The sequence below is a fragment of the Erithacus rubecula genome, assembly GCF_903797595.1.
Source record: "Erithacus rubecula genome assembly, chromosome: 24".
NCBI lineage: Eukaryota > Metazoa > Chordata > Aves > Passeriformes > Muscicapidae > Erithacus > Erithacus rubecula.
This window is the reverse complement of record NC_136676.1, coordinates 815686-840368: the sequence shown is the minus strand read 5'-3', so window position 1 is coordinate 840368 and position 24683 is coordinate 815686. Positions and strand designations below refer to the sequence as shown.

Below are 24683 nucleotides of genomic sequence, written 5' to 3'. Positions count from 1 at the left end.
TGCAGGGAGGGAAAAACCAGGGGTCAGAGACAGCCCATGCCTACAAAGGTTTAAAAATGTTGATGATGTTCTGGGAGCTTACAGGGTCCTGAACCATGTATAAAAAAGGAGCCAGGGGTTTTGTCTCCCAGGTGGAGAGCTTTCAACACCACAGGTGTAGGAGCTGGCAGATTTTGCTGGGAAAGGCAGAAAAATTCCCATTAATTATCATTTCAGTGGTTGCTCCAAGCACTGGCCGCTCATTCTGGGCTCTTTGCACCCAGAATTAAATTACACACAGGTTGAAGTGCATTCAGGCAGCAACGCACCTGGAATAAATAAAACCAGCTCCAAATGCATTCTACAAGAAAACAACAGCTGTCCTGGAAAAATCAGGACACAGGGAAGAAACAAGGACTCTACTTCTAAGATAAAGAGTTGGGAAATGCATTTGGTTGCTTTTCAGCCCAAGATGATGAACTGGAAACACACCTAACACACACTTGAGGTTTTTTTGGCTTTGGGGTAGTTTTCAACATTCCATCAATGATTGTATTGCTTCCATCATTAATTTATGGATCCCATTAATGTGTTTGATGGGTGATAGAAATGTGGGGGTTCTTTGACCAATAACCCCAGGCAGCTCCAAGAAGAAGCCTGAGCCGCTGATGCCACTAGGGACTGGTGTGGTGTCCCTGCGGCCCTGCAGGGGTGCTGTGCTCAGTGTCCCTGCGGCCCTGCAGGGGTGCAATGCTCAGTGTCCCTGTGGCCACACAGGGGTGCAATGCTCAGTGTCCCTGTGGCTCTGCAGGGGTGCAATGCTCAGTGTCCCTGTGGCCCTGCAGGGGTGCTGTGCTCAGTGTCCCTGTGGCTTTGCAGGGGTGCAATGCTCAGTGTCCCTGTGCCCATGCAGGGGTGCAATGCTCAGTGTCCCTGTGGCCCTGCAGGGGTGCAATGCTCAGTGTCCCTGTGGCCACACAGGGGTGCAATGCTCAGTGTCCCTGTGGCTCTGCAGGGGTGCTGTGCTCAGTGTCCCTGTGCCCATGCAGGGGTGCAATGCTCAGTGTCCCTGTGGCTCTGCAGGGGTGCAATGCTCAGTGTCCCTGTGGCTCTGCAGGGGTGCTGTGCTCAGTGTCCCTGTGCCCATGCAGGGGTGCTGTGCCTGTACCTGGTTGGAGCCAGGGTTGGGGACGTTGATGATGCCTGCAGCCTGCTTGGCCTGCAGGTAACTGATGAACGCAGCCTTGAGCGACTCCGTCTGACTGACCACGTCCTCCTGGTCCCGGCCGCAGGGCAGGGCCAGCAGCAGGCAGTAATCACTCTCCACCTGCAAGGGAAGGACATGCTCAGGGAAATGCTGGATGAATGGGTCTTTCCCAGGCATAAATCCACTATTCAGGGGGGAAAATCCTCACTTTAAACTCCTTGATGTTACAATGTGTAGCCCAGAAAAGCTGTAGCTCCCCAACCCCAGAGCTGTCCAAGGCCAGGCTGGACAAGGCCTGGAGCAGGGATAGTGGAAGGTATCCCTGCCCATGGCAGGCAGTGGGATGGGCTTTAAGGCCCCTCCAACTCAAACCAGTCTGGCATTCTGGGATTCCAACACTTGCTGAGAGCACAGTCACAGTGGAAATTATTAAAAATGGATTTTCATGGCCACCTGAACTCCCTACCTTACTCAGACACACTGAAGCCAGCAGGAGTTTGTCCTAGAGCTGAGGGTGACTTAAAGGTTTCCCAGCTCTCACTGCCTTTTCCATAAATGCAGTGTAAGAGCTATTGCTCATCACCTGCAATCCTGCAACTCTCTGAGTTGAAGCAATCAGTGTTAATACCAGGATCCCAAAACAGAATCATAGGGATCTCCTGGATTGGAAGGAATCCACAGGCAACATCGAGTCCAACTCCAGGCCATGCACAGGATCCCAACAATCCCTCCCTGTGGATCCCTGAGAGCAGTGTCCAAGCACTCCCTGGGCTCCTGCAGCCTCAGGGCCGGGACCATTCCCTGGGGAGCCCAGGTGACACAAGCCCAGGTTTCTGGGAGCACTGGTGGCTTTGAGCTGTGCAGCTGGTGAGCCCAGCCCAGCTCTGAGCACAGGGATTCCCAAACTCCCAGGGCTCACCATCATTCTCCGTGCGACCCCCTCCAGCTGGGAGGCCTCGAGGCGCATGCGCTGCGCGATCCGCAGCGGGGGCCCTCCCTCGGGCGCCGGCAGGGACCGGTGTGCCAGCACGTTGTTCCCAGACACAAAGTGCAGCTGCACGGCCGCCGTGTCGTTCTTGAGAGCCAGGAGACCCTGCCACACAATGGGGTATTTCTGGGAACAGAGGGAGATGAGTATTACACACAAAGCAAGGAGAGTGGGATCTGAAATCCCGGCTGATCTGCTCGGCTGCCACCAATACCTCCATGGGAGGTTTAAAGGTGCAGCAGATCACCCCTCCACAGGCCAGGCCTGGGTTACATCCTGCTAAATCACAAATTCAGCCCTTTTCCCTCCAGCTGGCCAGCCTGCCTGGGTGGATCCCATCATCCCAATCCCTCTGCTGCCCTGTACCCAGCACAAGGCTGTTCCTGAAGGCTGTTTCCCCTTTTAGAGATGGACAAATTGAGAAAAAACAACAGAAGAATGGCTCGAGGTTATATGGGAGGTATTTCATGCTGAACACACCTCTCAGCTCCTGTTCCTCACTGCCTCCCTCCTCTTCCTGATTTTCTCCACTTATGAGAGTGGTTTTTCCTTATTATCTAAATGAAATATACCACCACTCTCCTCTGCCCAGAAAGAAACACTTTTCAGGAAAATGCTGACTTATAAAACTGACTTGGAAGAGTAAACATGTCCATCAGGGACAAAATAATCCAAAAACTAAACAATGCCTTTTCTGCATCTGAAGTTTTTGATGCAAGAGAAGCCAGATTTGGTGCTATGGCTGAGACAGAACCAGGGGATTTCCCCTGGGATCAGGAGCACAACACTCACTGTTAGGAGCTGGACCATGTCCACTGGTCTCTGGGACACAGGGTGAGGGGATGGCTCCTGCTTGAGCGTGGACTGGGGCTCCAGGCGGCTGAGGGGCGTCCCCGAGGTCGTGGGGATAAACATGGATTGCTTGGAAACTGCCTGTGGCTGGTGCGGCGACGGGAGCTCCTGTTTCATGGAGATGGCAACGGGTGAGGGGTAGGAGGTCTGGCTCGTGTCCCCCTGTGCCCTCTGGAGGTGGACGTGCGGGTCCATCTGTGCTGTGTGCCTGTTCACAGGGGCGTGGTGACTCTGCTCCGGCCCTGCTGCCACCGGGCCCTTGGGATCCTGCGGGATCTGAGGGGTCTTGCTGCGGACTGGCTGGCTGGGGTGCGAGTGCTCGCCCTCCGGCAGACCCTGGGGAGCAGGCAGGGGGGAAAAGGAAAGATGCTTAGGCCGAGGGTGTATTCAACCCCATTATAAGGCTGCCAGGACACCATCAGGTTCCTGGTGAAGACATCTGTGCCACAGCACCAGGCTAGCTGAGGGAGCACCTGGGATAGCCCCCCACTTCCAAGCCCATCTGAGCTGCAACCTCACTCCCTGGATCCTGCCCCCAGTCCATCTTTAACCTCACCATCCATCCAAGGATGCCTGACACACATGCCACCTGGGCACTGACAATTCTCTCTCAGACACCTCCACATCCAGAGACCTGCAGGCAACTTCACCCCTCCTGGGTGGAGTCCCAGAGGAGGTCAGGAAATGGGTAGTTTTGGCTTCCTCTGATGCTAAGCAGCATTTGAATCCCATTTCCCACAAGTAACAGCTCAAAACCCTCCAGATTCCAGGGAGAGAGATAAAGGGTTTTCTTTCTCACCTGAGACGGGGTCATGCTCCGGGAGGGCAGCCCGATGGGCGAGGCGCCTGGGAACTGCGGATGCCCAAGCTGTGCCGTGTGGTAATTCCTCATGTCGCCGTACACGGAGCGGTAATCGTGGAAGGAGCTCCCGGCAGGATGCATGATCTGCACCCCATGTGGGACCACCACGGGCTGCGTCAGGGGCAGCCCGGGCAGCTGGCTGCCCGAGGGCACGCTGAGCAGCCGGGGCTCACTGTGGGGAGAGTGGGCCATCTTGCCTTCCGAGGATTTGGGAGTCTCTTTCCCAGGCTGTGGGGTCTTACTGACCGGGGGGGTTTTGACGGCCCCTTCGGGCGTCCGGGATTGTCGCGTTTCCGAGTGGTGCTCGCCCACAGCAGCCATGTGTGGGTGCATGATCATCCTGACGTCCCGTGGGACGTTGTACTGGTCCAGCCGCAGGCTGCTGGGGTGCATGCGGTAGTCGGGCTGCATCACCAGCACGTCCGACTGCACCGGGGCGGGCCCACGGCACACCGTGGTGTGGTGGAAGTGCAGGTCCTCCTCGGGGGGATGCTGGGAGGACAGCGGGGGCATGACGATGTCTCGGATGGGCGCAGGCTGGGGCGTGCTGGATCGCTGGGGTTTGATCTCCATCTGGGGTTGCAGAGCAGCTCGGGGGGAGTGGAGCGCTTCTGGGCGGATGCCATAGGGAATGCCGGAGAGAGGAGGGGTGTTCATCCTCACCTCACCTTGGGACAGATGGCCCAGGGACACAGTCTGTGTTACGCTGTGGGGGGGCATGATAACAGATTGCTCAGGATGCATGCTGGATATGTACTGAGGAACGGGAATTCCCGGCGCCAGCATGACCGGGGTGTTGCTGGACAAAGCCGGAGACGAGGTACTACCGGGATGGCAGGCCCGGGGGAACGGCGACGGGGAGTGCCCACTGGTACGTGGCGAGTGCGGCTCCTGTTTGCTGACCCCCAGGTGGGAGATGGCCCGGTCCGTCGGGGTGCTGGGGCCCGAGCTGACGTGGTTCGCTTCCGAGTGAATCTTCCCAGAGATGGAAGGGTGGTGAGGGCTAACTCCAGGACTCAGGTTGGAGGGTTGCAGAGTCTTGGTCTCCACTTTCAGAGCAGCTGGGTCAGACAGTTTTTTGTTCACGACCATCTGGTTATGGACCAGCACGGGTGGAGTGTTTACGGTCTGAGTCAGGACCTTGCCGGACTGAGACGCCGGGGTCTGGACAGCGAGGTGGGATGAGTCGGGCTTGTCCAGCGTGGCGCGCTCCTGTTTGACGGAGGAGATGACGGGTGAAGTGTTGTAGGGCTGTGATCCGAGTACCAATGAAGAATGGGTGGAAACAGTCCCATAGCCAGCCGTGGTCTGGGAGCCTTTTGGTGCCGGCTGGGATGGTGTGATAGGCTCCTGTTTAATCTGAGACTTGGATACAGACTGCTGGAACTCAATGTCCACAGCGCTAGCTGGGGGAATCTGGCTAATCTTGGCACTGATTCGCTGAGGGCCTTCTGTCTTCTGCCCTGAATAACTCAGGAGCACCACACCTTCCGAGGTGTTCACCCGCAGCCCTGGACTGGATCCAGTTTCCACAGGCCTCTCCTCGATAATAGACATTGATCCTGGATGAAACCTGCTGTTATCATTTGTACTTGACCTCTGCTTAAATTTTGGCGAGGGAGCGTTGACGAGGCAGGTCTGAGTTTGAGGAGCTTGTTTCACCAAGGTGATCCTTGGAGCCTCCTCCAGATCCACATTGTGGGGCATCCTGCTGATGACAGAAGTGGCCTTGGGAGCAATCATGGTGTTGATCTTTTCCTTCTCACTGAACACTGGTGCTTCAGCCACCGGTGGCTCCAGGGCGTTAGTGACAGGAACAGCCGGCTTCTCCTCGGAAACTGGCTTGATGGCCTCCACGGCAGGGTGGAGAGGTGCCTCCTCCAGGCACGGCGCAGTCACCGGCTCTGCGTGTGTTGTTGTCACATGCGTGGAGGTTATGCTCGTTGCTGAGACGTATTTGGGCTCCATGAGTATCTTCCTCAAAGTGCTGGAGTTTGTGTCAATATCCGACGCCTTTGTGTCCGGTGGGAGAGCGGGTGGGGGTGTGGAACGGGCACGGGGCTCCTCGTGCCTGACCATCCACTCTGGCACCTTGGCAGCGCCAGAATGAAGGGGGACGATGGTGGTGGGCACCGGGAGGGGCAGCTTGGCCGCTGCTGTGGGGGCAGCAGGAAGGGCTGCATTCGGGGCACTCGGCGGTGTGATGGGAGCATTCTCCAGGGGTGACCGGATCTTGAACCCGCTCTGACTCCCCTCGTCGAGGGGTACAGGCGGAGCACCCAGGTCCAGAGGAGCTGGAGCAGGCACCTTTGGAGAGGTGTTGCTCTCAGGGACAGCCTCGTGTGCAGCCACAACGTCAGCAGCCACAGCCTTGGTGACATCAGAAGCACTCGGTTCCATGGATGCTGTCGGTTTGATTTGCTTTTCCTCCTTTGAGGCTTCTTCAGGTTTTGTCTTTACTTCATTGGCAGGGGGTGATTTGCTCTGCACTCTCTCTGGCTCGAAGGTGTTGATTTCAGTTGTGTCGCCCTTCCTGCTTGTGCTCTTCTTGCGTCTCTGCCGCGTGGTTTTCTGGCGGCCCTTTTCTTTCCGCGCAACTTCAGCCTCCTGCGAGGTCTCTGCCTCCTGTGCAGAGTTGGAAGATTCGCTGAAGCTGACTTCAGACTCCTTGCTCTCAGTCTCCAAAGCCAACGGAACAGAGCCTGGCACCGGCTGCACCACAGGCTCGACGGCAGCCTCGGTTTCTAGGATATTGTTCACTGCCTGATCTGTCTCAGGCTCCATCTCCTCCCGAGGGGACTGCAACACCAAGGGTTCCGTGGGGATTTCAGCCTCAGATTCAGCAGGGTATGTCGGTGGTGCAGGGAAGCTTTCTGTCTCCCCAGAAATATCATTGATGATTGAGCCAATGGCTGCTGCCAGCTCCGTTTCACTGGCCTGGTGTGCAGGTTTATCTGCCTCCTCCTCCTGACGGACTTCAGCCACATCTGCTGTTGGTTCTTTATAGGCAGCAATTGCTGGAGGAGTTTCAGTGAGCTTTGCAATGTTCTCCACTGCCTGCTCGAGCTCAATCTGCTTTGCTAACTGGGCAGCTTCAGGTGACTGCTTGGGCTCCCGTGTCACCTCCTTTTCTATTTCTGGGAATGAATCTTCTACCTCATTCTTAGAGAAGTGGGGTGGCAGGATATCCTCTTTTGGAGGGCTCTTCATCTTGGGTGGTGACACCGCCACTGGCTCTGCCTCCTCTTCAGTGGGCCGCAAGGCGCCCTTGACTTCATCGACGTTGAGGCGTATTTCTACATTTTTGAGACACACAGATGCCTTGTCAACAACAGTTTTGGTATTTTTGTACCTTCCCCTTTTGGATTTCGTAACCTTTTCTGGCACCGGCTTCTTCTCAATGATCTCAACTGCAGGCATTTCTAACTGATTTTTCTCCACATCCAGTTCCTTCCGATCACGTTTCTGCTCACTGACTGCTGGCTCTTTCTCAGTGGCTTTTGCTTTACTGCTGTTGTCACTGATGCTCGATTCCTGACCGCTTCTTTCAGCAGCATCTTCAGATTCAGCCGTGGTATCGGCTTTCGGTTCATTCTTCCCTTTCTTCCCCTGCTGGCTGGTAGCAGCTGATAAGTGACTGTGTGTGAGCTTCTGGGATCTAGGAGACCTCCAACCCTCTGCAGGTTTAGGAGCTTCCACACTATCTTTAGTTTCAGCCTCCTCCACCTCCTGTTGTACCGGTTCAGTCTTTATTGGAGAGATGTCCTCCTCTGGCTTACGGCGGGTTTTGGGAGGTCTTCCCCTCCTCGGGGTTGTGGGAACAGTTGTCACTGTTTCCTGTGGTTCCTTCTCCACTCTCTTCCTGGTGGATCTAGTGACCTCCATGGAGTCCTTCACCGGAGATGGGCCTTCGTTGTCCCCTGTGGTAGCATAGACCGACCTCACATTTCTGCGCCTGGTCCGGCCTATCGGCAAGCTCAGCTCCATGTTTTCCGGCTCTGCAGCAGAACTTGGTGATTTAGCAGCATTCCTTGAAACCTTTTCTGCCTCCACTTTCAATTCAGAAAGCTTCTGGGTCTCCCCACGAGGAGAGCTCGACCTTTTCAGTTTTTCACGGTCAATTCTTTCACTCTTTCTCGTGACAGGCTTTTCCATGACATTAGCTGCAGCCGACTGCACGGGTGTCTTGGACCGTTTACTTTTGTAGGACTTTTTATCTTTTACAACAACTGGAGGTTCCACTTCCACATCATTGTCAGAAACAGGCGGCAGGACCTCAGCAGCCGCCTCCACCTTTTGACTCACAGCAGCATCAGTGTTGGCAGAGGGTAGAGGATTTTCCTCTTTAGGTTCTGCAGCCTCATCTGACTTCTGAACTAGCTTGGGCGGAGGTGGAAGCAGCTGGGCAGCCTCAGGTTCTGGATCTACACTGATGTCTGCATCGGAAAATGAGGCCCCAGGAGTGGGAGGTTTGGTATCCAAGTATGAAGGATGCTCCGTTGCCACAGCATCTTCCTCTGGCACCAGGGTTGTAACAACAATTTCTTTACTTGCTTCTACAACTGGCAGAGGTTCTGCTTGCTCAGGAGGTTCCATTTTGATAGGTGCAGCAAGTTCAGAGAAAGGTTTTTGTTCCTCTGCAGCAGTAGCAGGTTCAGAAGGTTTCTCTTCTTTGACAGAAGCTGGTTCCACCAGGGCTTTTTCATTCACTATTTTCTCAGGAGCGATGGGAGCTGGTTCCTGTGGGAGGATGGTGACTGAAGAGGGTCCAACAATTGAGGAAGGTTTATGTTCTGTTTCTTTACTATCAGGAACCATTTCTGGTGTTTTTGGCCGGTTTTCTTTATCTTCCTGTTTCTCCACCTCTTTTGGCTTCTGATCTTTCTCCTTTTCTTTCTGCTGCATTCGTGTCAGCTCAACAAACCTACTGTGGAAGAGAACCACCGGCTCTTGCACCAGATCAGCTGTGCTGTTTGTCCCATCAGAGGAGGACTGTCTCCCATACAACCTTCCAGAGATGAAGTCCAGATCATCATCCTTCCTTTCTAAATGCTGCAGGCGTTTGGAGTCCTGTTCGAAGATTGAACTGTGCAAAAACCGAGAAGCAAACAGCTCCTGCCGCTCTTGTTCCTCCTCTTTATGATCTTCTTTCTTATCATCCAGCTTTCCACCTTCAGAATCAGTTCTGATTTTTTTCTTTTTCATATACCAGGATGGAATAGGTCTTGGAGCCGAGTCAACCTTCTCTTTGTCTTTATTGTTTCTGAAACTAGCAAATCTTGAATCCCAGTCTAGGAAGGACCAATTTTCCTCTCTAGAGGAAGAGAGGGATTTAGCCCTTTCAAGCAAGGCCTTTGTGTCAGGTGTGATTGTCTTGTCCAATGCAAAAGAGTAGAATTTGTTTCTTTCTAAGGAACTGGACTGGAGTCTTTCCTCTCTTTCACGGAACTTCTCTTCTCTGTCCCTTAATAAAAAAGACAACCTGGAACTCTCTAACAAAGATGAGGCTTTTGGGGAATGGGGCTTGTTTTCGCCATCGTCATCCGAATCCGAAGGCACCTCCCCAGGTTCCAGGTCTCGGACAGACCGTTTCCGTATGCTGTCTCTTTTCACAATGCTGCTTGGAAAGCTGATATCGACTCTCCCAGGCTCTTGCTTCACTTGGGTTTCCCACCTACTCGAGTCTTCCTCAGAACTCAGCACAGAGAGTTTTATTTTAGCCATTTCTGCCATCTGCTCCCTTCTGCTGGAATCATAAGGATTGAATTTCAGCGAGTCCTCCCTCACAGTCATGTTGGAGTATGAAAGACTCTTTTCTTCTATTTTAGGTGATTCTTTGGTTTCCTTCAATGGCATTATCCTTGGAGAATCAAGTGTGTCATCATCCTCATGGAAGGGGAAGTGCCTGATGCTTGGTGAAGAGGATGTTCTTTCAGAGTCCTCACTCACCTGACGAGAACTTCTGTAGTTCCTTTCTCTCTTAGTGCTAATTTCGAAGTCAAACTGGTCAGTCTTTTTCCTTTTACTTGGTGGAGAGTCATCGGTGACGTCTTGCGGAGGCTTTCCCACCTCGTGAACCAGACTCCGCTTTTCATATTCATCCACATCTTTCTTTGGACTGCCAAACTTCTCTGACTTCGCTATCTCCATTTCCAGCTGCTGTTTCAACCTGCGACTTTGCTCCATTTGTTTCCGGTAGCTCTGTGTGTGGTCAATGTCAATGCTGATTTTCTCCTCTGTGTCAGCCGAGGCAGGTTTCTCTTGGCCAAGTTTATGGTCTGGTGCTTCTTCTGGAAGGCCAGAGTAGTTCTTCCTTGCATCCTCTCTCTCCGTTCCCTGCTCATCCAGCAGCTGTACCTGTTTATGCTGGGGTTTTACCAGGTTTGGCTTTTTAGGAGGGAGTTCCTGAACTTCTACAGGTTCATCGGGTGCCTCCATGAGCCTCACCTGCAGATCCAGGGTGGGATGCATGCCAACCCCACCAACATTAAGAGTGTCCTGAACTTCTTTGGGACTAGTAACAGGAATAAGTCTTTCCAGTTTGAGTTTTTTAGATTCCCTTTTGAGCATCTCCTTCCTCAGGGGCTTTCTCTCCAATTCTCCTTCCCTTAACACTGGTGCTTCTCTAGATGACGCTGTGGCATCAAGCTGCTTTTTCAAAACCATGCGTGCATCCTCCTCATCTTGGCTGCTCCGTTTTACATCCAGTTTTTGCCTGTCAGATTTCGGATTTGCATCGGCAAAACGCCTTTTACGAGCCTCCAACTTGTCTAAATCAACTGCGTTGGCCCCCTCAGAAGTTTGTTCTGTCTTCAAGTGCTTTTTGGGTTTCACTTTTCCCTCCTTATCCACCACTTCGATGTGACTGGCAAGGGCTTTCTCCTTCTGTACCTTAGTTCTGACAGGTTCTAGTTTAGACTGCTCAGACTTGGCTTGTTCAGCCTGGGATATCTGGGTTTTCTGTTCAAGCAGTGGGGATTTCAGAGTGTCATTATCAAGCTTTGCCCTCAGTTTCTCCAGTGCCGGCTGATCGATCACCTTCCCCTCCTTTTCCTTCACACGGGTCAGCACAACACAGGGCATCAGTTCCAGGCGGTTCTTTGCTGTCCCTTCTTTGTCACTCCTCTCCTTGCTTTGTTTACTGTTGCCCTTCAGTTTTTCTGGGCTGGGCTCTCTCTCATTCTCCTGATCTGTTTCCGAGGACTGAGAGCTGGGTGAATGGATTTTCGCTTTTCGTTTCTGCTTATCTGTTTTCTCCTTTTCTATTTTTTCCAGCTTTTCCTTCCTCACCAAGCGCTTCTCCTTGTCCACCCTCTCCTGCTCAAAGACGCGCTCCTTCTCCACTTTCTCGTTTTTTGCGTATCGTTCCACACGGGCTTTGTCGAGCTTGTCGTATCGCGGAGGGGACAGTGAGCTGCAGCTGCCACTGCGATCTGAGGACCTGCTGTAAATCCTCCTCTCTGAGTCACTCTGCAGCCGTTCCGACTGCGAGGGGGATGCTCCGGGGCTCTGCGGGCGCCGGGAATGGGTCGGGCTCTGGCTCCGCTCAATCGGTCTCCGCTCGTGGTCTCTGTCCCGATCGGATTCGAACCGTTCCCTCTCCCTCTCCCTCTCCCGCTGCCTGTAGCTGTACTCCCTGATGTCCTGCTCATAGGGATCTCCCCGGTAATCCCGGTACTCGCGAGGGTCATCGTAATATCGTGGGTCGTAGTAATCTCCTTGGTAGGGATCCCACTCGGTGTAGAACTCTCTGCCCCGAGCTGGGTATTCCCGCCGAGGATCTTCGGGATACGTCCCTGGGGTCCGAACGGTCTCGTAGTAGGTACGGTCAGGAGCGTATTCGTAGGATCCTCTTCGCTCGTCTCTGCTAAACATAAGAATAAACAGATTCTAGTTCTACTTCTCAACCAACGCACTCTGTTACAAGAGTTTTTTGCTACCTAAAGAAATAATTTTTTATGTGCATCAAGGCAGCTGCACACAGAGGTTTAGCATGGAATCTGTGTGCAGTGGACTATGCACTTTTGTTAACTTACCAAATACCAAAGGTACCTCATGGGCAGTATTGTCACACCTCTTCCAAGCATTGTTTCACCACCCTCACTCCTTCATTTTTCTCAAATTCAAACCTTGCATGAAATGAAGCTAAAACTAACGAAACACCTATGCACCCACACAAGGCTGGAAGGATGAAGATACCCCTTATCCAGAACCTGAGACCTTCATTTGACTCTGAAAACATGAATCAAATCAAAGTTCAGGCATGGAATCTTTCCCTTACTAAGCAGCAAAGTGATGGTAAGATTTCTTTAAAAATACTAAGCCCTGCAAGTGATCTCTTAATTCCCAAATTAGCTCTTCCACTGCATGTGACTTGCTGGAGTTGCCTGTTAACAGTAAAACCAAGTCAACAAATATCAGTTTGTTTATAAGATCAGGTGAATTCATTCAGCAAAGTAAGTCAAGCAACTAATGTTATTTCAATACCTCCAAGCAGTAAAAATAAGCAATTTGTAAGACTGAACATGGCAGGGAGGTGGAATAAAGCTGGAGTTCAATTCCCCACCATTACAGAGTGTTTTGCATGCACTGTACTTAGGTAGGGTCAGGCTCTGCTTCCAGGGAACAAGGGACAGGACAAGAGGAAAAGGCCTGAAGCTGTGCCAGCAGAAGTTCAGGACAGACAGCATGAGGAATTTCTCCATGGAAAAGGTGGTCAGGAAATGGAAGCGGCTGTCCAGGAAGGTTTGGACAGTCTCCATCTCTGAAGGCATCTAAGGAGGGCCTGGATGCAGCACTCAGTGCTCTGAGCTGGCTGACAAGGAGGGGGGCTCAGCCACAGGCTGGACCAAATGACCTCAGAGGTCTTTTCCAACCTAAATGATTCTTGGATTCCTCATAGGTTTATCTGGCTTCACAGTTTATACTTTATGTTAAAAGCTGGTAACTTCTACCTTTTAAGAAAAGTACAAAATTGAAAAAGGGGCAAAATATGGAAGATGAAAACCTCATCCTGACAAGTGAAGTGAGATGTTGTGAAAAGCAGCTGTGAAGTTAAAAATATTGATCAGGGATTCTGTTTGTTTTTTCATGGCTTTTTTTCCCTTTGGGTCCTATTTAGACTGGCTCCAACTACAAGAGAAGGTGGTTTGTGCAGATCTCAGCACCTCTGCAAGGAGGAGTCTGGAGGGACACCAGAAGCTGCAGAATTACAGGAGTCACTGCAGAGCTTCCTCCACTGCGCCATGATCCATTATCCCTATGGATCTCCTAATGACTCTGTGAGCAGAGTGACACAGAAGGAAAAACCAGACTAACATGTGCCCAAACACCAGAAATCAAGGTCCTGCTCAGGATTATTCCATGGCAAAGACAAGCCCACATGGAGCTGGTGTGCTAAAAAACATGCAAAAATGCCCTTCTCTTGCCTGAATCCAGTGCAGTTCTGAGAAATGTTTATTGCTGGCACAACACAACATCTGGCAAGGCCTGGGGAAGGCACACTTGTATTTCCATTATGCAAATCCTGATTGCCAATTTCCAAATCCTGCTTGCTTTAAATCTCATTTTGCATTATGTCACACCAATCTATTTTGCTGCAAAAAACCATTTGGTTTATCCAGATCCCAGGTACAGCTGGCGTCATGCTGGGCTGACTCGAGGGTGGACAGAGCCTTCACAATGAGCCAGGCTCTGAAGGGAATAAAACATGGGTGTTTTTTCAGTCAGTGAAGGTAAAATAGCCCAAAATGTGGAGTGTTTCTGTGCCAGGTTTTCAGGGATAAATAAGTGACTGTACAGCATGTGGTGCCAGCTGCTGCCAAGGAGCAGCCACATAGGACATAGACTTATTCAAAATAAAAACACATCTTTAATCAAACTGTATTATTTTATCAAGTTACAAACAAAACTGTTGGAAAGAGGGAGGTGGAGGATCAGATTTTACTCTCTGTTCAAGGGCTGAGCAGCAGTTTATCAGATTTTATGTACACCCACCAACACACACATTTCTCTGTTACAGATAAGCTGCTCTTTGCATTCCTAAGATGTGATGAATGACTCCCAACTGTGTCCTGGTGACCCACCAGAGAAACCAGATACTTAAATCTGGATGATGCAGACAACTGAAACCTCCACCTCAGCAGGAATTCCAGGAACTGGCTACACCTCGGATGTGAGAGATCCTGCCTGCTCTAATCTGCACAACTTAAGTTTGACCACCTAAATTTAATTTTAAAAATAGTAAAGAGGTAAAAAAAAAAAAAATTAAAATCAGAGGTGTTTTTAATAAAACTTAAAAAATAAGGATAAAGTTGAGAGGAAAAAAACTTTTTTAAGAATTATGGCCTGAAGAAAGTTTGATTGTATGTGGGGAGGACAATGATTGTAAAAGGATTGTGTAAGGTGACATTGGAAAACAAGAAATTGAATGAAACTGATAATTAAAATAGTTGGTAAATAAAATTTATACATGCCTTCTTTCTGCCAGAATTTCGTAGAAGTCTCTGATATCTTGACCTGTTTTCTCCATGGAATGATAAAATGCTGACTGACTCTCCCGATTTGCAAAGTCCACCTGAAGAAAAAAGGAGAAATCACATTCAATCATGGAAACATCCTACACTGCCATCATTTCCCTATCTGCTGAAGGTGGCAGCAAAACTGAAAATGGGGGTAAAATTTAATAAAAAATGTCAAACACTTTCCAATTCTGGCCCTGCACATCCCCAGGAATAACAGTCTGTCTTAGTGGAGCTGTGTAACTACCTCCTTACCATGTTGTTATAGCTGCCATCCCAGAGGCTACTGTTGGGCAAAGCAGCAGGAAAAGTACACATTATTATCATGGTATTGATGTTTTTAATGACAGGACAGTTCCAAAGTCCCTTTTATCTCAGTGCTACAGAGGGTCAGGATTATGAATCCATTCTGCACTCCATGGTGTTTGCCCAGGGTTAGAGGGCAGGGAAAGAATCAAGCCTCCTGAACTGCAGCTCCCCAGCTACTCCAAGAACTGGTATCTTCCAGTACTAAAAAGCTAATGGTATAATGAAAAAAACCAAAGGATTAGAACAGATTTCATTATGGAATATTATGGAACAGATCACATAGTGGAATACTTTTAACATTCTTGTTCCTGTAGTTTTTAAGTCAGCCCAGTCCTGTGTGCAACTGCAGCAATGGAGCACAGGCCCACATCAGGGGTGTTCCTTATTCCAAAATCATTAAGCAACAAAATCCACACAAGATGTGAAACTTTTAAGGGACCACATGCTTTCCTGCATATGAAGGTGACTGATATCCAACATCACATTCAGAAACTACAGAATATCCAACTCCCAGCCCTGGGTGAGGTGGGAAGCTGCTGAGATCATGCCTGACATCACTGCCAGCTCTTTAGGAGAGGAGAAAGGAGGAGGAAGATAATTCAAAGGGTTGGCTGACACTTCATGTCCCCACTTAGTGGGACTGATGGGACAGTAAGAACAGGTATCACCACATTCACCCAAATTCAAGATATCCCTGTAAATGTTAAGTCCTGCTCCAGGAAGAAAAGTATTTTCTGTGTATTTTTTAAAGTAGTCTTTTCAATTATTGTTGCAAGGAAGGGCGAGACAATCTTTAAGGTCTTTTCCAATCCAAACCATTCCATGATTCCATGACTGCATGTTGAGGTGACTGTACCCCAGAGCATGGACTTCAGCATGGGGCAGCTGGATGCAGCCATGTGTTCCTGGAGGAACTCACACCTTCTGATTTCCGTTTTTTAACACAAAAACAGACAAAAGTTTGCCTTGCTTTGGGATAAAAGAGGCAGTGACATGGACACCAACACTCAGGAGCTCAGAGAGACAAGTTCAGCGAAACAAATGGCAGAATACTGGAAAAGGCTTTATAAGTAACAGTTCAGGATTCCCTGACATCTTGATAAGCCGAGTATAAAAATGTAATTTAAGCCTTTGATATGTGGGACGTGTGTCCCGCCAAGTATTCCCTGAGCTTGGCAGCCTGCACTGCCAGCATTTAAGGGGGAAGGCCTAAACACAATTTGTTCCTCCTTTTTTGCCTGTTTTGCTTTGGAGGTCATTCTGCACACCTTAATTTTATTCCCACCGATTTTCCTCCCCTTGGTCTCTTTTACAGCTGCTTGTGCATATTCAATCTCATTGTAGAGAACCAGGGCCATGCCTTTTAAGCGGTCAAACACCACCTGTAAAAAACAAAAAAACAAAACAAAAACCAAATAAGAGCCTCATCCACAGGACTTAATGTCAGTCCCAACAAAATCCTAAGTCATGAGGATGCCAGTAATGAAATAATTTTTAGCAGGGTGAATTTCCAGGCTTTTCTGATGAAGCATATTGGAATGAAGAGACAATAAAAGGACACGGGACTGCTTTGAATTGTGGATATTGTGGCTTGAGGTATATTATGCCTTTATTTTGTTTTTCTGTATTTTACTTTGAATATTTTTTTCCTTGTTGACTGAGTTTTGTAGCATTTCTTTCTTAAGGTTTGGGGTTTTTAAAATTTCCAATGCATTTTAGGGGGGAAAAAAGGTAAAGGGAAATTTAATCCCAAAGTGGAACCAGCTTTTGTTATCAGTCTGCAGTACCACTCATCAGTTGCTAAATGCCCAATTTCCAAATACCACCTTCCTTCAGCAGCATAAATGCACTATTCAAGTAACAACAGCTACAATAAGGAATGTCAAAGCTGCAACACAAGCCCACAAAAATCCTTTAGGGAGGCCAGACCCTGATCCTGCACAGATTTATACAGGTTGCTTAATTTTAAGCACAACCGTGTCCAACCAAAGTACACAGGACAACTCCCACACTGAGTTTAGGCACGTGATAAATCACTTGCATGGGAGAGGCTCCCACTGCGTGACACGGGCATGTTGCACCATTGTTGACTTTCTCTCTTTGTCCATGTACTTTTGGCACTGAGATTGCCCTGACTGCTTTTAAATAAGTCTTTTTTTTCTCAGTCTGATACAAAAAACATAGTTATGTCTAATTATGTAATTAGAAAGTGTGAATAGTTATGTAATTAGAGTGCTGTTCTTCCAACTAACATTTAAGAAGTTTTGCTCGGGAGAAACTGTACTGCACAAGAGCAACAATACTCAGCATCTTGGCCCACTCAAAATACTTCTTTTTGGTTGCTGTCTATGTTGACAGAGCCCTGTCGGCCAAATTCCACCTCAAAGAGAACTTTTTCTACCTGAGCTATAAAGCCCTGGACAGTGGGGTTGAAAGGACAGAATGGGAAGAAAGGAAGACAGCAAGGACTTGGAAGCACATGCCAAAGCCTCCCACCTACCTTCACCACAGGCCCGTATCGGCAGAAATGTCGGGTCAGATACTGATCCGTAACGTTTGTGGAAAGCCCATCTAACCACACGCAGTTTGTAGGCATGCTCTTCCCAAAACCCAGCTGGACACAAAAGGGCAAAACTTCCATCAGTACAGTGCACAAGGGTTAAACTCACTGAACAGAGACTGCCTAATGAAAGACTTATTTGGAGAAAGACGTTGTTTGTACAGATTTTCTAAAATTAGCATCTGGTGCAGGTGCAAGACAAGAATCAAAGAGCAATTAATGAAAATAATTCTGCTTGTTTAAACAAATTCAGTGTTTGACAACACTGTGTTCTTCTACAGTTTGAATGTCTGAGAAGTGACAGGTTGACAGCTCTGGGTCCTGACAGGCCCCATTTGCCATGGGGAGTGGGATGCATTCCCAGCACAGCCTCACCAGATGTGGCCCCTCCAGGCCAGGGAATGTCAGTCTCTTGAGTGCTCAATCCCAGGATTGCGTGTGGACAGAGCCAACAAAAATGCTGATTAATCCCAACCAGGTGGTAACATCACGCTCTGATATGATCTCACATTAAAAACCATCTTACTTCCATAAACTATCCTACTGTGAAACATCCCACGATGTGGCGATGGAAGGCACAAGAAGGATACAGCCCAGGGGAGGATTTCTTTACCTTGAGCCGGTTATTTCCAAGATATTCCCCATCCATCTTCTTAATGGCTTTGCAAACGCTGGCAATGTCACAGTACTGCAGGAACGCGTACTGAGGGACACCGTTCACCTTCTTAATGTCAATGTCCTGGAGACAAGCACAAAACACAACAACCCACAGTCAGCTCAATCCCATCTAAGAGGACTTGTTTTTTTCAGAGACACGTGGCACAGCAAGCTCTTTAATTAATATTTTCTTCAGAGAGAGGATTTAAACAATAGTAGACAGTTAAAACTTTGCTGTTCTGCTGCATCTCAAAAGCAAATCCTTACTGAGCAGGGAAAGCTCTTTATCCCACAGATTTAAAATCCAAGCCTGCAGAACTAAGCCTGACCTGATCAACAAACACCAGCTTTAGGCTCTTAATATTATATCAAGAAGAGACAATTCAGGATCAAAGAAATACAGATTAATTTTCGCTCACAAAGGCTCAAGAGAAAACAACCTGCTCCAATCCTCATCTCTGAGCCATGCGGGGCTTCTTTTCCAAATAATCATGAACTATCCTGTTCTTAGAAACACAAAGTGATGCTGGACTCATCTCCTGAACCAGTCTGACTCATGGCAAAAGCAAAAAAGATCCTCAACTTCAGCTGCTGTTGCTCTTTAAAACCAAGTCACCATGGGCCCATTCACAAGTACAGCCAGAGGCTCACAAAGCTAAATAAAGGCAGATTTTAATCTATTTGAAAAAGCCTAGCAAGCCAGGAGCTGACATTTGGTTAACAAACCAGCTCAGCACTAGCACTGAAATGTACCCAAAGCCTCTGAACAAACTCATGATATTATGATTCATTCCAAGCTGGAAATAGGAGGTGGAGGGTTTTGCTTTATTTGTTGCAATAGCAGGAGCTGCTACACATGGATCTGAGCCCAAATGTTCCAACATCCAGGACAGGCTAATTTCATGGTTAATAAATTTAGAGACGAGGTAGCACTTTGATACAGTCTCACCCAAGAGCTCTTTATCTGAGAAAACAGAAGTAAACAGGGAAATTTACACAACTATTAGACTCCTACAACCCTGGCCTAACGATTTAAGTGGAATATTAATAGAAAAGTACATTTCCAAGTGCCTGAAGTAGCACAACTGCAACTACTGCAAATTACACTTGGCCACTCATCCTGGGCAAGCAATTCTTTGTGACAGGCAAATAAAATATCATTATTGTGCTCATTACCCCTCAGGAAGATTATAAAGCTGGCCCCTTCTGCACCTGAGCTTGCAAGTTTTCCTGGAAATGGTGAGGCAGTGCTGCCTCCCAATTCTGAACCATTAATAATGTTGACAGGGAGCACCATAGCACACAAAAGCCAATTTACACCACCACTAATAAGCATCTTTTCAGGACAGCTCTGCTGCTGTAACACTGGAAAAGGGTTCAAGCCACAGACATGGCATGAATTCAGACATCAGTACTGATGTCAAGGATACAGCAGAGTCTGGATACTCAAGGACTGCCAGACATCATAAAATGAGGATTTTACACCTGTTCACATTGTACATGGAAGCAACATTCTCTTCTTTTGGGGGGTAGCAGGGATGGAGTTCCTGGTGTGTGTGACTGATTCCTCAGCAGTGGTAGAAAGATGTCAGAGCAGGGTGAAGAAGGCACAGCACATTGACAATCACCCACAGCTGACAGGGAGAACATGAACCAACTGAAGCCCAGACTCAACAGGAATTACAGAATGAATCCCAGAATGGTTTGGGTTGGCAGGGTTCTCATCCTGTTCTACCCCCTGCCATGGGCAGGGGACACCTTCCACTATCCCAGGGTGCTCCAAGCACTGCCCAGCGTCATCTTGGACACCTTCAGATATGAGGCAGCCACAGCTTCCCTTCAACCTGTGCCAGGGCCTCCCCAGGCTCCCAGGGAAGAATTCCTTCCTATATCTGTCCCTAACTCCACCCTCCTACAGCTTAAGGCTTGTCCTGTCACTCCATGCCCTTGTGAAAATTAATTAAATTAAATAGTTGCATGACTTCTGTGGAAAATTTCCCTTAAATATAACACTGATATGAATTGATAGAAAGTCATGAGCAGAGGAGAGGGGGCTGCTCTGCCTCATCTGGATGCTCCTCCTCAGCTGAAAACCCAAATCCCTCATGTGCCATCACTAATCCATCTGCTCCTATCTCCTCTGCCTGGGCATGGGGATGTTTCCACATGCCCTGACCAAGCCCTTTGTTCCAGAAATCAACAGGAAACTCAGATTCAAACAGCTGTAGGAGTCAACATGAGAACACCTGGCACATTCACATCCCAAATACCAGGTCAGCTTTGGAGCTACCAGGAGAGAATTACCGAGAAAACAACAGGAGAGACATTTGTTGTGAACACTCCCAGGATTGTTTTTCCTGCTAAGGTACCCCAACATTCATATGCTGGACTCAGAGTACAAAGGAAAGCTTTCAGGTATATTCCAGCAAGATTAATAACTCAGGTGATTACAGAAAGACTGAATTATCTGTCATTGACAGATTTAGCACCACTTACAGCATTTCACAGGTCTGCACAGAAAGGGGGGCAGTGCCACCCCACACAGGACACGATTCACATACCACTATTCCCCCAAAGCGTTGGAAGATGTTGCGAAGGTCGTGGTAGGTGGTTGTTTTCTCCAGGTTGCCAATGAACAGAGTTCTCGTTGCCTTTGGGTGAAACTCATCTATCCTTTCATCCAAAGGACGAAATTCATTCTCGCTTTCGGTTTCTAGGATAAAAGAGAGAAGGAAATTTGTAATGACTGGAGATGTGGTTCATGTTGGTTTATTCAGGTCTCCTCCTTAATCTGAACAAGAGTAAGCACTGTCTTTGAGAAAAACACCCAGTACTGCACCATGACATGTTATTTATGAGGGACTGGGAATCTCTATATTCTGTGGACGAATCTGAGCATCCTCAGGTGAAAGGAAGCTGCAGTGTTTCAACTGCTTCTCTGGAAATTTACTCTTACCAAACCAAATATCAATGCTTGAGTGCATAAATTCCAGTAAGGCTTCCCTGTGCTTGGGAAAGAGCACATGGTAGGAACTTGTTTTCAGGAATCAATTTTTAAAGAAGCCATTGAAGTGCAGTCTGAGAACTTCACCATGTGCTCAGGGCCGCAGCTCTCACTGCTTGGTCACATGGGCTGTGCTGCCACAGTCTCAAAACGCAGCACTCGTTGGTGTTTTAATTAAAAGGAGACAAAATGAGGCTGGGAGGACTCAGTGCTGTGCTCACACCACCCACTGGCAGCTGCTCCACCGAGACGTGGCTGATGAGATCACTCCTTCCAGCAGATCCCACTGCTTGGGAGGATGATAGCTTTCCTTCTCTGAGGCTTAAGACTGGAACTCTCTCATTGATTGATCTAAGAGCATCCACTCTTTTTGCTCTGGAGTTTATTGTGGCATTTTCCCAGTTCCTTTAAAGCACGTTTCCTACTTCTATTCTGCCTCTTTACATCAGCTCCTGAACACACCCGAAACAGTCCCATGGGAGAAGGGTGTGGACCTTACCTGGTCCTATCCAGGCTGTGACTTCAATCTGCATGCCAAAGAAAAGCTTTCCTTTGGAGGCATTTAGTGCTTTCTCCTGGTCCTCCTGCTGCCGGAAGAACACGAGGCCATAGCGCTCCTCAGACGCGCCATGGATCTGCACTGACGTCACCTTCCCGTACTTCTTGAATTCGTGGAAAAGTCCATCTTTAAGGCTTGTATCTAAACCAACAAAGAAGCATTAATACTACAGAAACACAACTTCTACCAACTCAGTAACACCATAAAAGACATGAAGAACTCTGACTGTCTTTATGAAATGTGACTTCAACCCATTTAACTCAGTGATCAGATGAGCGTCCTCCTTAATTTGGGATGTTAATTTTGCCAACGTCCAAAGTTCTGGCTGATCTTTCTCTTTTAAATCCAAGAAACTACACACATGAGGTTTTACACGGCTGAAGCTGGCAGTGGATGATTTTTGCTTCTAAGAGACACTCACTCAGTTCCAGGTGAAGAAATAACAGGGATACTTGATTAAAAATCCTACAGGAATACTGAGCACAGCTGGGATGAGATATCCGGAATGAAGGCTGGAGTCACACAGCATTCAGTTCAGTCAATCCAGAAATATAACCAGGCAGACTCATCAGATTTTGCAGAATCTGATTCAGGCCCACACAATCTGTCTGGGATGGGTGGGATATTGACCTCAGCATCGTGTCCTTTCAGGAATATGACATGCATTAAATCTACAGAAAGATACCAACACATAAGGTACTCTGCTCACAAGATTAACAGATTATTTTAGCTCAGCCAGTGCTTCTGCATCCATGAATTCCATTAAAACTGTTTCACAACTGATTCCATGCTGATTTTTCCTGTGCAATCTCTCCTGTGCTCAGCAGGGAACAGGGAGCAATCATGGGCACTCCTCAGCACATGGTTTCCTAGGTTATTTTCCATGCAATATGCATTGCCTTTACAAATATGCTCAGGGGTTTAAAGCACTCAAACTGCAACAGAAAACTCTCAACTTTTTGGATTAAAAAACAAAGTGAAGCAGAGTGAGAAAAAAACCAAAGTTTTAAGTTAAAAATGGAGATGTGTCGTTTGTTCCATGGGAAAGCCCACTTGGAAGCACCAGTTCCAGGAGCTGGAAATGCCCAGTACTTGGAGCTGGGACCAGCAGGGTTTCTCACAGATGGTCACTAATTAAGTAATTTTCCCACTGTCACACAAGAACTGAGGCAGAAGCAGGGAGAGAATCCCGTCCTCAGAGGCAGCACGTGGCTGCCGCGTGTCAAAGACTCGGTACAAGTTATTCCACCACTCCCAACACGTTTTTCCCGTTCTCCTCTCCCAAGTGAATTTACCTGTTGAGCGCACTGGAAGATTTTGCACCTTGATGCCAAAACTCTTGCGAGGCTCATCCTTCTCCAGTGACGGGAGCAGCTGGGACGCGGGCGCGGGGACGGCTGTCGACTGCACCGAGCGCGCCGGGGACTCGTCGCTCGAGCTGCTGCTGGAGTCACTGCTGGGAATGGCACAGGGGGAAGGACAGGTGAGTGCAGGGAGCAAAATCACCCAGGAAATTATTATCTTACTAAAAAAGCAGGATTCCAGAGTTTCTGCTCATCTACAGGCCTTCCTCACTCTCGTGCCTGATTCTGTTTCTGTGCTGCCACCCACTATTCACAGGAATTTAAGAGTCTTCCTACCAATATTTCCCTCCAAAGTCCCCAGAGGAGACAGGTAGAAAAGTGGAATATGGGCAAAATGTCAGTGAGTTCCTGTTACCCATCCTTGACAGTGGTGGAGATTTGATTAAGTGTAATGCAATGTTGGACCAGTTCAGGAGCTGTGTAGGAAGAGTGGAAAAATACAGAGAGGATGCACCGGTCTGACAATGTCTTAAAATCCCTCCCGGCACTCTCATGTACAGGTAAGAAATATTATTGTGCTCTCAGGCATCTTCCCTGAAAAGATCTGTACTCCAAAGAGACCACGTGTGAAAATCACAGCAAGTATTTTGGTCAACTGCTTGGGAATAAACTGGACAGATGGGGATGTTCATGTCCCTGTCCCACCCCACAGCCCAGGGTGGAAGAAGATGATCTTACAGATCCGTTCCAGGTCAGACCATTCTAGGATTCTCTACAAACCAGCAAACACTGTTTATTTCCAGGCTCAGCCTGAACCTCCAACTTCAGGATACGAAGAATTCAGACCCAAGAACACCTCTAATAAACAATAACTACAGCGGAAGAGGATTTGCATATTAGATCACAGAGGCAGTCAACCTAATCCATGGATTCAGGACCATTCGATGCTCCGAGGAAAGGCAGAAATTCAGAGAATATAATGTTATTAAAGCTTGCCCAGTGGGGACACGTCATCCTGCTTCAGTGGCTCATTTCTTCCCCGAGGCACGAGGGCTCAGAACAGTGCTAAAAATAGTTTTGTCTGACATAACCCCGGAGACTCTCATCTCCATTACACGAGAAGACTTCAAAAAAATTCTGCTGGAATTTTAACTTGGAGGCTGGAGGGGGGGGAGATGTGCCACGTACTAAAATAACCCTGTCAGTCTGAAATTTTCTGCTTGATTGAATTTTTATATTCCTCTCCACATCATATTAGAAAAACGAAACTCAAGTTTATCTTTCTCTTATCTTAAATATTTCATGCCCTTCTTACAAACCTTCTTGCCATTAAACCACTTACTTTTTCCATTTCTTTTTTCAGAGAAACCATTTCAGGCTTCTAATCATTTCTAAGATTTGATTTTGTGAGCTCTTCTACTGCTTTTTTGTGTGTGTTTTTGTTCAATCCTTCAAAAAACCTGGTTTTCTTTCTGAACATCTTGGTGTAACAAGCACCATGGCACTTTCCCAAAAGCCCTTGGACTCTGCCCCCATTATATTTGGAGGCACAGAAGAGAAGACAATCTCTGTCCCAAAATACTTACAAACTATTCAGAAGGATATAAAAACCTTTTGGCCAGACCAAAATAAAACACAACAAAAAGGGTCAAAAATGCAGAAGTAATAATAAGCATGAGAAATTGCTGCTGGTCTCACCCTCTCATTACAACCCTCCCATCCCATCGAGCCACTTCACACATTGGTGCCTTTCCCACACATTCTCCTCCTACTCCTTCAGCTCTGGAGGAGGAAGTTCAGCATCACTTTGGGAGAGGAGTGAAAATAAACCCATGCCAGGAACAGAGTGAAAACCTGAGCCCTTCCTCCTGCCCTGCCCTTC

General features: G+C 48.2%; 1 protein-coding gene and 1 long non-coding RNA gene across 7 annotated transcripts in view; one reads left to right on the top strand and one right to left on the bottom strand.

Annotated features, from left to right (window-relative positions):
• The window catches only part of SPEN (spen family transcriptional repressor), a 66411-nt gene that overhangs the window by 1365 nt on the left and 40363 nt on the right, over positions 1 to 24683 (bottom strand). For 2 of the 6 annotated variants that reach the window (XM_079326029.1, XM_079326026.1), the window contains 11 exons: positions 22793 to 22953; positions 21438 to 21638; positions 20496 to 20647; positions 17891 to 18016; positions 17218 to 17331; positions 15986 to 16099; positions 14364 to 14464; positions 3826 to 11755; positions 2967 to 3362; positions 2106 to 2300; positions 1148 to 1306 (listed from right to left, as the gene is read on the bottom strand). In XM_079326029.1, the coding sequence (XP_079182155.1) occupies positions 1148 to 1306; positions 2106 to 2300; positions 2967 to 3362; positions 3826 to 11755; positions 14364 to 14464; positions 15986 to 16099; positions 17218 to 17331; positions 17891 to 18016; positions 20496 to 20647; positions 21438 to 21638; positions 22793 to 22953 (9649 nt within the window). The remainder of the gene's footprint in view (positions 1 to 1147; positions 1307 to 2105; positions 2301 to 2966; positions 3363 to 3825; positions 11756 to 14363; positions 14465 to 15985; positions 16100 to 17217; positions 17332 to 17890; positions 18017 to 20495; positions 20648 to 21437; positions 21639 to 22792; positions 22954 to 24683) is intronic. The other 4 variants (XM_079326028.1, XM_079326027.1, XM_079326030.1 and 1 more) reach the window with 4 other exon arrangements.
• LOC306811918 lies at positions 11 to 1136 on the top strand. The gene is made up of 3 exons (XR_013776766.1): positions 11 to 531; positions 630 to 690; positions 806 to 1136. It is a non-coding gene; the product is annotated as an uncharacterized lncRNA (long non-coding RNA).